Source organism: Eriocheir sinensis, chromosome 18, assembly GCF_024679095.1.
Source record: "Eriocheir sinensis breed Jianghai 21 chromosome 18, ASM2467909v1, whole genome shotgun sequence".
Taxonomy (NCBI): Eukaryota; Metazoa; Arthropoda; class Malacostraca; order Decapoda; family Varunidae; genus Eriocheir; species Eriocheir sinensis.
This window is the reverse complement of record NC_066526.1, coordinates 10,925,946-10,939,716: the sequence shown is the minus strand read 5'-3', so window position 1 is coordinate 10,939,716 and position 13,771 is coordinate 10,925,946. Positions and strand designations below refer to the sequence as shown.

Here is a 13,771-nt window from a genome sequence, read left to right as displayed (position 1 = left end):
GTCGCCCACTTACCCGCTTGTCACCCTCAGATAGCGGCGCCCCTGACCTACTTTACGCACCCGACTCTCTTTTCCCCTTGATTAGCTCACAAAGGGCGGGGAAAGGGGAACATAACGGGTATTCTGGGAAGGAGGAGAAGAATGGGCAGGTTATGGAAGGGAGGGGCAGATTATGGAAGTAATTATGAACGACTATGGAAGATTATGGAAGGGACTATGGAAGGGCGGGGAAAGAGGAGCCTAACGGGTATTTTGAGAGGGAGGAGAAGAGACAGAGTATGGAAGGGAGTGAGTACGGAAGTGAAGGTTGTGGGAAGATAAAATAATTGATTGATGAGATGAGGAAAGCGAAGAGTAAGATGGAGAAGATTTTAAAGAGGAAAAAGAGTATTGTGAAGGAAGAGCCCGGAGAGTAAAACAAGGAAGGGAAAGGAAGGGAAGGGAAGGGAAGGGCAGTGGTGTGGAAGAAGGGACGAGAAAAATGTCAAATATTGATAAAACTCATAATTTGATATTAATCTTCGCTACCTGCCCAAGACTAATGAGAGAGAGAGAGAGAGAGAGAGAGAGAGAGAGAGAGAGAGAGAGAGAGAGAGAGAGAGAGAGAGAGAGAGAGAGAGAGAGAGAGAGAGAGAGAGAGAGAGAGATAGAGAGAGAGAGAGAGCGAGAGAGAGAGAGAGAGAGAGAGAGAGAGAGAGAGAGAGAGAGAGAGAGAGAGAGAGAGAGAGAGAGAGAGAGAGAGAGAGAGAGAGAGAGAGAGAGAGAGAGAGAGAGAGAGAGAGAGAGAGAGAGAGAGAGAGAGAGAGAGAGAGAGAGAGAGAGAGAGAGAGAGAGAGAGAGAGAGAGAGAGAGAGAGAGAGAGAGAGAGAGAGAGAGGAGAGAGAGAGAGAGAGAGAGAGAGAGAGAGAGAGAGAGAGAGAGAGAGAGAGAGAGAGAGAGAGAGAGAGAGAGAGAGAGAGAGAGAGAGAGAGAGAGAGAGAGAGAGAGAGAGAGAGAGAGAGAGAGAGAGAGAGAGAGAGAGAGAGAGAGAGAGAGAGAGAGAGAGAGAGAGAGAGAGAGAGAGAGAGAGAGAGAGAGAGAGAGAGAGAGAGAGAGAGAGAGAGAGAGAGAGAGAGAGAGAGAGAGAGAGAGAGAGAGAGAGAGAGAGAGAGAGAGAGAGAGAGAGAGAGAGAGAGAGAGAGAGAGAGAGAGAGAGAGAGAGAGAGAGAGAGAGAGAGAGAGAGAGAGAGAGAGAGAGAGAGAGAGAGAGAGAGAGAGAGAGAGAGAGAGAGAGAGAGAGAGAGAGAGAGAGAGAGAGAGAGAGAGAGAGAGAGAGAGAGAGAGAGAATACTAGGTAATGGTAATGAGGGTGATGATGATGATAATAATAATAATAATAATAATAATTATAATATTAACAAGGGAACTTTTTTCAGTGCTGCAGTGAATCCTTTCAAAGATTTACACCGCAAACTAAAAGAAAAAAGTACCTGATCCCCCTAAAAAGTATCTGATCCCCTAAAAAGGTAACTGATCCTCCTAAAAAGTACCTGAATCCCTAAAAACTACCTGATGCCCTCAAAAAGTACTTGATCCCCCTAAAAAGTACCTGATCCCCCTAAAAAGTACCTGATCTCCCTAAAAAGTACCTGATCTCCCTAAAACAGCACCTGATCCCCTTAAAAAGAATCAAAGGAACACAAAGGAACACAAAGGAAGAACAAACAACAGCAGACCTGCTGGTCCTTACGAGGTTGTTTGTGACAAGCTACACTAACTATCTAACCAAAGGTGGAAGATGAAGGACAGCAAAGGCGAAGGCTCCTCCCCACCCCCCCATCCCTCCAGCCAAAGCTGGTAGGAAAGGAAAAAGAACCATGCAGCATGGAAAAACTGCATGGAATTTATGTAGGAAAGATGAAAGAACTACCATTACTGCTACCACTAACCGGGCAATAAAAGCGGACAAGGACACCAGTATTCGAAAGAACTTAACGTTATTACGACAATGAGTAATATCTTAGTTGCTGGTTGGATTCAAAACACTTGTCTAATCTATTCTTGAAGGCCGTAACTGTTGTACTATCAACGACATCACAAGGTAGAGAGTTCCAAACATTAACAACTCGATTGAAGAAGAAGTGTTTAGCTTCGTGCGACGAGAATCTTTTACCACTTATCTTCAAATTGTGATTTCTTCTTGTTCTATTTGATCGATCAATTGTAAAGTAATCTTCCGCATTAATATCACTGAATCCTTTGAACATTTTAAACACTTCTATTAGATCGCCTCGCATTCTTCGTTTTGATAGGCTGAATAAATTTACTTTTTTAGCCTTTGTTCATATGACAAATTTCTCAACCTAGGAATCATCTTTGTTACTCTTCGTTGGACCCGTTCCAACTTTTCTATGTCTTTTCTGTAGTAGGGAGACCAAAACTGTACACAGTACTCTAGACGGGGTCGAACCAACGAATTATACAGTTTTAATATTACTTTTTCCGATTTATTATTAAAGACTCGTCCGATGAAGCCAACCAATTTGTTTGCAGTTTTAACTACCTCTGAACAATGCTGACCGGGCTTTAAATCGCTTGATATAGTGATTCCAAGATCCTTTTCTTTACTTACTGCAGAAAGTTGTTGGCCATTCATTACGTACCGAACGCGATTGTTATTTTTTCCGATGTGCAACACTTTACATTTCTCAACGTTAAATTTCATTTGCCATTGATTGGCCCAACGTGCAAGTCGATCTATATCTGATTGTAAAGCTTCTTCGTCGAGTATCGCAGTTACTTTACTAGCAATTTTTGTGTCATCAGCAAATTTTGATACTTTGCAAATGAGCCCATCATCGATATCATTAACATAAATTAAGAAGAGCATGGGGCCAAGCACTGATCCTTGAGGTACGCCGCTTTTGACATCGAGCCAGTTAGATGTAACACCGTTTAGAACTACTCTCTGTTTCCGCTCAGAGAGCCAGTCCACAAGCCAATTGTGAATGTTACCCGAGATACCGTGCGCCAGTAGTTTGCTGAGCAATCGTTGGTGTTGGACCTTATCAAATGCCTTTTGAAAATCCAGATATATGATATCTACTGATCTGCTTTCATCGAACACCTCAAAAATATAGTGAAAAAAATCAAGTAAGTTAGTCAAACACGAACGTTTACTACGGAAGCCATGTTGCGAATTATTTATTATATTATTTTCTTCGAAGAATTTCACCATATTGTCGCGAATGATAGTCTCCATTAACTTACAAACAATAGATGTCAGGCTAATTGGTCGATAGTTTCCTGGATGAGACTTGTCCCCCTTTTTGAAAATTGGTGTGACATTTGCAATTTTCCAATCCGACGGAACTTTTCCAGCTGTTAAAGATTTATTGAATATGATGGAGAGCGGTTTACAAATTTGATGTTTGAATCCGATGCACGTAGTTGATCCAAAAAGAAATATCTGATCCCACCCCAAATAGTGCCTGACCCAAGAACTGCTGGATCTCTGAGGGGACGGAGGACCCACCTGAAGAAGGCCAGCTGGAGGGCTAACTGGATGAAGGCGTCGGGCGAGCACTTGGACCGCTTGATGTAGTTCCTCCCGTAGCTCAGGTAACGCAGGATACGGAAGTCCAGGTCCTCCACCAGCCTGGGAGGGAGGGAGAGGGGGCCATATGTTGAGCAGGATTTCTAAACAGTTTTCTTCCTCCCCAGGAATTTTTTTTTTTTTATATCAAAGGAGGCAGCTCAAGGGTTCAAAAAGAAGGAAACAATTATAAATGTTATGATTTAATGCTGCCTTCTAAATCTAATCCCTTTGCAGTTTATTTTATTTTATGTTTTGTAAATTTTGTTACTTTTGATATATAACAACTTTTACCTTCGTTTTAGTTTATTTTTTGTAGGATAATTCACAATTTTTTTTGTCTTAATTGAACATTATATATATATATATATATATATATATATATATATATATATATATATATATATATATATATATATATATATATATATATATATATATCTGTCTTTCACTTTATATTTTTGGTAGTATTTCCAATGCAGATAAAGCTTCTATGTCTTTCGTTTTAAATTTCCTTATTTTTCATTCGTATGCAGTTTAAAATCAATCTCATTTGTGTTTACTTATTCATTATTCACTTTTCTTCGGTTGGCATTATCCCTCATTATAGATTAAGAAATATAGAGCTAAAATATTGTATTTGTTATTTCAGCAACTTGTCACTCTAAACACACATCTCTCTATTGTTTACTGACATTAATCACCGTTGCCAATAGTTCTCCCCTGCCCCTCCCTTGCCTCACCTGTCCACGTGGTCCGCTGACTCCTGTATTCGCCGGTAGATGACGGGCGTCACCTTCCACTCCAGGCGGGTGGGCGTAGGGGCCGTCTCCTCGGGGGCCGGGAATCCAATGTCACCCTCCATGCCAAGCGCCTGAGCCCCGAGATCCTGACTCCCTTGTCGCGGCGTGTCCGTCTGCTTGAGAGACTCCACCATGTCGTCCTTCTGGTTCTCGGAGGCGATACACTGAAGGATCTGCTCCACGATCTGAATGACCACGATGCCCTCGGCGCAGGAGTGCTCGTAGCAGAGGCCGCTCCAGCCGTCCCGGGTCAGCACGAACTGGAGGGGATGGAGAGTTGCAGGGAGTGGCTATCAAGGGCTTTTAAGGGACTATGGCAAGTAGTGTATTAGAAGTAGATTGTTTAAGAGTGTCTATAGGGTGTTTGGGGTATGTTGAGGGTGTTATTCTCGGGTCAGCACGAACTGGAGGGATGAAGGGGTGCAGGGAGGGGTATTTAAGGGTGTTTAGGGGATTATGGCAAGTACTGTATTACAAGTTGTATTGTTGTGGGTGTTATTCCCTTTCCCTTCACCTCTCAACCAATAAGTCACATTCATCACCTGTCTGTCTATATGTTCACCTTCTACCTCTAATCAATTCGTAACCATCTAGTTAATCTTCAGCCACGTAATTACCTTTCCCTCACCTGTCAGTTAGTTAGTTACTTACGTCACCTGTCTGTCATTATGTTTACTTTCTACCTGTATTCACGTAATCAGCTTCCCCTTACCTGCACCGTCTTGTCGAACCACCTGTTGGCAGAGTTGTGGTTGAAGCCGCCGCCGTGTATCATCTGGTGGCCGGCATTCACCTCGTCCCGGGCTGTGCCGTCTTGCTGCGGGGAAAGAAGATAAGGTTATGAAAGTTAAGGTTATGAGAGGTTATGAAGGTTAAGGTTATGAGACGTAGAAGTTACCTGTCTATTCCCTCTTGCTGCGGGGAGAAAACGGTTAGGTCATAAAGATTCGCGTATTGTTCCCGTTCTGTTCACTTTTACTACGAGGAAGAAAGGCTAAAGTTAGAAGGTTATGAGGAGACACGCAGAGGTAAACTATCTTGTTCCTTCTTATTGCAGGGAAAGAAAGGTTAGGTTATGAAGACACGCGCATTGGTCACCGTTCTGTTCTCTTTTGCTGTCAGGAGGAAAGGGCAAAGGTCATGAAGAGACACGTACTGATCACATGTGCCCCCCATGAGATAAATTACCTTCTCAGATCTACAGTCATTTTGTTTTCCACCTTCTTCCTCTCCATCATTTTTTTCCCACCCAGGTTTCTCTCCTTCACCTCCGTCTTTCATCCTTGCCAGTTCCTCCATCACATTTTATTTATTCCTTCATTTCACGCGTCATTCTCCCCTTCTCTCTCCTCATTTATTCACAGTTTGCTCAGCCTTCCGTTTCACTTGCTTCAATTTTTCTTACTTATCACACAGTTTTTTCTCCTGTTCGGCGTTTTCTTCATTTATTCACCTTCCTTCTTATTCTCCTTCGTCTTTGTCTCCGTCCTTCCCTTCATTAATTTTCTTATAGTTCCAAGTTATTTTTACAAGGTATGCCATATTTCATACACCCCTTCCCTCTTTTTTCAATCTCCTCTTCAATTACATTCTTTACTTCTCTCTTTCACTACCTCTTACCAACCTGTCCTCTTTCGTTCCGTTCCCCATTGCTCTTTCTCCCCTCAGCATCCACTCTCAGCCTTTCCTAATCTTTTCCTTTCTCACAGGCCTCGCATCGCTTACCTCCTGTGAAGAGTTCTGAGAGGACGTCATGTTGAGGCTGGATGACCGCTTGGAGAGGCTCGCGCGGTGGCTGGTCCTGGTGGCGAGGTTGAATTTGGTTGGTAGTGGATCGTCGAAGCACACCACCAGGACACAGGCTTCGATGATCCCCAGAATGCGCTTGTTGTCAGGTTCTGGGGATGGAGAATGAGAGGTTAGTAGCTGGGTTTTGTTTTTCATTCGTATTTTAATCATTATTTTGTCTTTTTTTTCTGTGTTTCTACTTTGTATTTTATATTTTCGTTCTTACATAATTCTTAATCTTACTTTCTCCTTCTTTTCTACCACGCTATCTACCCAAGTCATTTCTCCCTCCTTCCTTCCTCTCTTCTCCTTTCATCTTTCCTCATCCTCTTCTCCATCTTCTCTCCACCTCTTCCACTTCCTCTCTATCCATCCTTCGTTGTCCATTATCCCATGAACTTATTTTCTTCCTCTTTTCCTGCCTTCTTTTATCTCTTCTATTCTCCCTTCTTCTCTCCACGTCTTCCATCTCCTTCTTCACCTTCCTTCGTTCCACTCCCAGGTCAGTTATCATTCTTCTCTTCCTCCACTTTATTTTATCCCTCCTTCTACTCTCCCTTGCTGCCTCATCTTTCCATCTCTTTTATATCTTTATCAGGCCTTCCTCGTCTCTCATCACATGCATATTACGTTCTTTTATCTCTCCCTCTACTTTTTCTTCCAGCTCCTCTTTATCCACCTTCCTTCATCCCTCTTTCCAAACACTTCTCCCCAACTCACCGCCTGCCAGGATCTGTCTACTCTGTGCCCACGTGCGTCGGTTGTCACTCGTCATCACTCCCACAGGCGGCGGGTCGGAGCCCTCGTACTCATCCACCTGTCGAAGAACCTCCCGCAGCTGCGTCATCACCTGCTGCTGGGAGAGGCGCGTGCCCTCCACTACCACCTCCACCTTGAACATCTGGAAGGGAGGTAGGTGTTGTTGTATAGAAAGTCTCATTAATAAGGAAGCATATATGAGTTTTCTGAGTTAAGACTTATAGTAACCGTTTGGGGTTTTGTTATGTCAAGTTTAGGATATCTTCAAACACATGATAGCCAGCACTTTATGGTACAAATCAACAAAGAATGACCTCAATTTGTTGTATAGAAAATCTTGTTAGTAAGGGAGCATATATGAATTTTCTGAGTCAAGACCTGTAGTAACTGTTTGGGGTTTTGTTAGGTTATGTTTGGTTAAGTTTAGGGTATCTTCAAACACATGATAGCCAGCACCTTATGGCATAAATCAACAATGAATGACCTCAATTTGTTGAATAGAAAGTCTCATCATTAAGGAAGCATATATGAATTTTCTGAGTCAAGAGGTTTGGGGTTTTGTTAGGTTAGGTTACACATGATAGGCGGCAAGTTATGGCATGAATTAACAAAGGAAGAACTAATATGAATACCGAATACGAATACTCCATCCCTGTCTCCAGAAATGCAACAGAGAAGTCACAGGTTTTTCGTTTTGACTTCCTCAGAGTGGACCTTTTAGCAGATGGGAGGGGGGTGGTTGTCCGAGTCCCCCCACCCCGAGCCCTTCCTTCCTTCCTTTTTTTTTATATAGTACGTATTTACAAGCTTAGGTGAGGAAATGTATTACGGAGCACAATGTTTAAGTCTGCCAAAAAGGCCTCCCCGAAAATGGCTACTGAAGAAAACGAGTATCTATCAGGTACACTACTCTAACAAAGCCAGCCATCATTGTAGGTCCAATTTTGACATTTATAATAGCTCTCAGTATTCCTTCACATTGTTCAATATTCTCTTGTATTTTGTGGGATATTAAGATCAATTTCCATATTCAATAACACACTGGAAGCTGAAATCTTATGAGTAAGCGTAGTGATTTTAATTCGCCATATTTATCAAGATTAGTAATTTTCAAGTCACATTATTTAACTGGCTGTCCCGTAAGATGTTTGGGGTAAGGCTGATGATTATAATGATGGTGAGAGAGAGAGAGAGAGAGAGAGAGAGAGAGAGAGAGAGAGAGAGAGAGAGAGAGAGAGAGAGAGAGAGATATGATCCCACCACCAAATAAAGCCACTAGTAAACGATTTTGCATAATACTAATTCAAAGTGACGTTACAAGTACAGGTGGAGTTACAGAAGCGTAGTAAATGTGAAAATGGGTATAAATATTAAGCTGCTTCTATTTCTAGCTTGATCTGTTACCTCTACTACGCTTCAAGAACTATTTCATCACCATTCATCACCGGAATCATTACCACCATCACCATCATCTCCATCTCATCACCATCCCATCTCCATCATCACCAGCTCATCTCCACCATCACCACCACCTCCTTGTCTCCATCATCTCATCATCATCATTATCTCATCACCAACATCTCCATCTCATCACAACTTCATCTCCAGCATCAGCACCTCATCTCCATCATCACATCACCACCACCGCATCTCCATCACCACCACCTCATCTCCATCCTCACCACCACCTCCCTATCACCAGCATCACCACCACCTCCATCATCACCAATATAACTCAATCTCTGTCACAATATGGATGTAAATGATTAAGAGAAAGTAATCCGAAAAACAGATACACTTATTTATGACGTAGTTGGTTCTTGCATTGTGTGTGTGTGTGTGTGTGTGTGTGTCTGCCCCTCGCTCGGTCAGCCAATCAACACTCGGCATTCCCTCACTTGCCACACGTCTCTTTAAAGCATCAATTACACCCTCAAAGTCTAGCATAACCTCGCTAACTACACTAACATCGAATAGAAGATAAACAGCTGGAGTCCTTTAACTTCAAGATCACCGAAAGGCAAAGAAGTTAAGGTATAATAACTTAGAGAATAATAGGAAAATCGCGAACATTAATTAGCAGTCTGCTCATGATTGTTACGTCAGCTACACGTATCTAGATATTAAAGGCTCTCTCAGAAGTTGTATAAATTTCCATGGGTGATTTCATGACCCTAGCGGTAGTTTTGGAAGGATTCTACGCCATGACAACCCGACCTTTCTCCGCCGCGGCCTTTAAAAATAGTCGTTACCAGAATCCGACGCGTTTGACAATACAGGACGAAGCTTCAGTCACTTGGGTTCCCCGCGCGCTCCCCTGCGGCCTGCCATCGGTCACTCACTCAGTCGCCGCGAGTGTCTCTTGAAAGTGCGTGTGTAGTATGCGTTTGCGCGGTCGTATTCGTGTGTGCTTACGTTCCCTGGTGTTCAAGAGGATCAGACGTGGCCCCCTGTGGTTCTAGGTAATGTACAGGATTGTTTTTTGAGTGTGTGGATGCAGGATTAGGAGGCTGGAGGTGGATACAGTGAAGGTGGAGTGAGATGAAGATGGCAAGATGGAGGAAGGTGAAATGGAAGGTGGTGTGGAAAGGGTGGGTGTGAGGGATGAAGTGGGATGTGAAGGGGAAGGGAAGGGGTGGAAATGTGACTGAAATAGAGGGTTGTGGAAGGGTGGGTTAGTATGAGGTAGAGCTTGAAGGGGAAGGGTAAGGAATGAGATTGAAATATAGAGTTGTGGAGGGTGGGCTGACATGACCTAACGCTGCCTGCATAAGTACACGTAACAACTCCCTCTCTCACTCTTCTTCTCTCTACCTCTCTCATTCTCTACTTCATTCTTTCTATCTCTACTTCTCTCTTTCTACCTCTCATTCTCTGCTTATCTCTTCCTATCCCTATCTCTCTACATCTCTATCTCTTCCCCTATCTTTCTCTTTCTATCTCTCATTCTCTCTAACTATATATTTCTCCACCTGTCTTTTTCTTTACCTATCTATTGAGGTTAGGCGGGAGGAATAAGGAATGGGATGAGAGATGAAAGAAGGTATGGAGGCTGGTTTTGAGGGAGGAGGTAAGATGTGGAGGGGTTAGGGAGGGAAAGAAGGGGATGAAGTGGAAGATTGTGGACGCGGGTTTAAGGAATGAGGTAAGATTTGGCAAGGGTAAGGGATGAGGGAGGCATGAGAAGGTTATGGAGGCTGCGTTTGAGGCATGATAGAGGATGTGGAATGGTGAGGGACGGAATGAGGGGTAAGGTAAGGCGGAAGAGGTAAGGGAGGGGATGAAGCAAGCTGAGTTATGAGGTGTGTCTGTGCTGTGAGGAGTCAATCTGATGTGTGTAAACTCAAATCTGTCGTAGTGTTCCTGTTGCAAGGGATGAGGGAGGAGGAGAAGGTTATGGAGGCTGGGTTTGAGGCATGATAGAGGATGTGGAAGGATGAGGGAGGGAATGAGGGATAAGGTAAGGTGTGGAGGGGAAGGAGGGGATGAGGTAAGCTGAGTTATGAGGTGTGTCTGTGCTGTGGGGAGTCAATCTGATGTGTGTAAACTCTAATCTCTGTTGTAGTGTTCCTTTTTTTTTTTTTTTACAACAAAGGAGGCAGCTCAAGGGCACACAAAAAAAGAAAACAATAATAAAAAAAAGCCCGCTACTCGCTGCTCCTAAAAAAGAAACAAAAGAGGTGGCCGAAAGTAAGATCAAATACGGGAGGAGAGGTGTCCTGATACCCTCCTCTTGAAAGAGTTCAAGTCGTAGGCAGGAGGAAATACAGATGAAGGAAGATTTTTACCAGCGTGAGGGATGAAAGAGTGAAGATGCTGGTTAACTCTTGCATAAGGGGTTTGGACAGTATAGGGATGAGCATGAGTAGAAAGTCGAGTGCAGCGGGGCCGCGGGAGGGGGGGAGGCATGCAGTTAGCAAGTTCAGAAGAGCAGTCAACGTGGAAATATCGATAGAAGATAGAAAGAGAGGCAACATGGTGGCGGAATTTAAGAGGTAGAAGACTATCAGTATGAGGAGGAGAGCTGATGAGACGAAGAGCCTTAGCCTCCACTCTGTCCAGAAGAGCTGTGTGAGTGGAGCCCCCCCACACATGAGATGCATACACCATACGAGGGCGGACAAGGCCCCTGTATATGGACAGCAACTGTGCAGGGGAGAAGAACTGGCGGAGACGGTACAGAACGCCCAGCCTCGAGGAAGCTGATTTAGTAAGAGATGAGATATGAAGTTTCCAGTTGAGATTTTGAGTTAAGGATAGACCGAGGATGTTTAGTGTTGAGGAAGGTGATAGCTGGGTGTTGTCAAAGAATAGGGGATTGTTGTTTGGAAGATTGTGTCGAGTGGATAGGTGGAGAAACTGTGTTTTTGAGGCGTTGAAGGACACCAGGTTCTTCTTGCCCCAATCGGAAATAATAGTAAGGTCTGAGGCTAAGCGTTCTGCAGCCTCCAGCCTTGAGTCGTTAAGTTCCTGTAGGGTGGGTCTTCTATTAAAAGAAGTTGAGTAATGCAGAGTGGAATCATCGGCGTAGGAATGGATAGGACAGTTCGTTTTGGAAAGAAGATCATCAATGAACAACAGAAAAATAGTGGTAGATAGGACAGAACCCTGTGGGACACCACTGGTAATAGATTTAGGGGAAGAACAGTGACCGTCTACCACGGCAGAAATAGAACGGTCAGAAAGGAAACTGGAGATAAAGGTACAGAGAGAAGGATAGAAACCGTAGGAGGGTAGTTTGGAAAGCAAAGATTTGTGCCAGACCCTATCAAAAGCTTTTGATATGTCCAGCGCAATAGCAAAAGTTTCACCGAAACGGCTAAGAGAGGATGACCAAGAGTCAGTTAAGAAGGCTAGGAGATCACCAGTAGAACGCCCCTTGCGGAACCCATACTGGCGATCAGATAGAAGGTCAGAAGTGTAAAGGTGCTTTTGAATCTTCCGGTTAAGGATTGATTCAAAAGCTTTAGATAGACAAGAAAGTAAAGCAATAGGACGGTAGTTTGAGGGATTGGAGCGGTCACCCTTCTTAGGCACAGGCTGTATGAAGGCATACTTCCAGCAAGAAGGAAAGGTAGATGTTGACAGGCAGAGGCGAAAGAGTTTGACCAGGCAGGATGACAGCACGGAGGCACAGTTTTTAAGGACAATAGGAGGCACTCCATCAGGTCCATAAGCCTTCTGAGGATTGAGGCCAGAGAGGGCATAGAAAACATCATTTTGAAGAATCTTTATAACAGGCATAAAGGAGTCAGAGGGGGGATGAGTAGGAGGAATATGCCCAGAATCGTCCAGAGAGGAGTTTTTAGAAAAAGTTTGAGAGAAGAGTTCAGCCTTAGAGATAGATGAGACGGCAGTGTTGCCGTCAGGACTGAGAAGTGGAGGGAAAGACGAAGAAGTGAAGTTGGAGGAGATGTTTTTGGCTAGATGCCAGAAGTCACGGGAAGAGTTAGAGAAAGCAAGGTTTTGGCATTTTCTATTAATGAAAGAATTTTTGGTTAGTCGGAGAATAGATTTGGCACGATTTCGGGCAGAAATGTAAAGTTCACAATTAGCATTAGTTTGAAGGCTCTGGTACCTTTTGTGAGCTACCTCTCTATCATTGACAGCACGAGAACAAGCGTGATTAAACCAAGGCTTTTTAGCGTGAGGAGTAGAGAAAGAACGAGGAATGTATGCCTCCATTCCAGAGACAATCACCTCTGTGATGCGCTGAGCACACACAGAGGGGTCTCTATCCTGGAAGCAATAATCATTCCACGGGAAATCGGAAAAGTACATCCTCAGGTCGTCCCACCGAGCTGAAGCAAAATGCCAGAAGCATCGCCTCTTCGGTGGGTCCAGAGGGTGTACAGGAGCGATAGGACAGGATGCAGAAATAAGATTGTGATCGGAGGAGCCCAACGGAGAGAACAGTTTGACAGAATAAGCAAAAGGGTTAGAGGTAAGGAAGAGGTCTAGAATGTTGGGCCGGTCTCCAAGACGGTCGGGAATACGTGTAGGGTGCTGGACCAACTGCTCTAGGTCGTTGAGGATAGCAAAGTTGTAGGCTTGTTCACCAGGATGGTCAGTGAAAGAGGATGAAAGCCAAAGCTGGTGGTGAACATTGAAATCTCCTAGGATGGAGATTTCAGCGAAGGGAGAGTGGGTCAAACTGTGCTCCACTTTAGAATTCAAATAGTCAAAGAATTTTACATAGTTGGTAAAGTTAGGTGAGAGATAAACAGCACAGATGTATTTAGTAATAGAATGACAATGAAGTCTTAGCCAGATGGTGGAAAATTCAGAAGAGTCAAGGTCGTGGGCACGAGAGCAAGTGATGTCGTTGCGCACGTAGGCGCAACATCCAGCTTTGGATTGAAATTTAGAATAGAGATAGTAGGAGGGAACAGAGTAGAGATTGCTGTCAGTAGCCTCAGAAACCTGTGTTTCGGTAAGGAAGAGAAGGTGAGGTTTAGAGGAGGAGAGATGATGTTCCACAGAATGAAAATTAGAGCGAAGACCGCGAATGTTGCAGAAATTGAAAAGAAAGAGGTTCGAGGAGTTATCAAGACACCTCTCGGGTCGGCAGCCAGAAGGGGAGTCCTCCCTGGGGGAATTTGTGGTCCCCCCCCCAGGCGGGGACTCCGAGGCTTGGTGTAGGTGCGCCATTTTGAAATTTTAATTTTGGGAAAAGGTGTATATGTTGTGTGAATGTAGTGTGGTGTGGATAAAGAGAGGATCTGTCTTTAGAGAGCATGCTGAACTACTCTCCGGTGTTGGTGAGACAATAGGGAAACGGTTAGTGAGGACATGGGAAGGGTCTTTGGAGGGCTTCAGCTCCCTTCTCACCTCCCATATATACCTC

General features: G+C 44.0%; 1 protein-coding gene across 2 annotated transcripts in view; it reads right to left on the bottom strand.

The window, feature by feature from the left end:
* LOC127000295 (choline O-acetyltransferase-like) overlaps nt 1-13,771 on the bottom strand; it is a 142,949-nt gene that overhangs the window by 27,171 nt on the left and 102,007 nt on the right. For both annotated transcript variants that reach the window (XM_050863835.1, XM_050863836.1), the window contains exons 8-12: nt 6,886-7,066; nt 6,103-6,275; nt 5,090-5,194; nt 4,318-4,637; nt 3,515-3,637 (exon numbers count right to left, since the gene is read on the bottom strand). In XM_050863835.1, the coding sequence (XP_050719792.1) occupies nt 3,515-3,637; nt 4,318-4,637; nt 5,090-5,194; nt 6,103-6,275; nt 6,886-7,066 (902 nt within the window). The remainder of the gene's footprint in view (nt 1-3,514; nt 3,638-4,317; nt 4,638-5,089; nt 5,195-6,102; nt 6,276-6,885; nt 7,067-13,771) is intronic.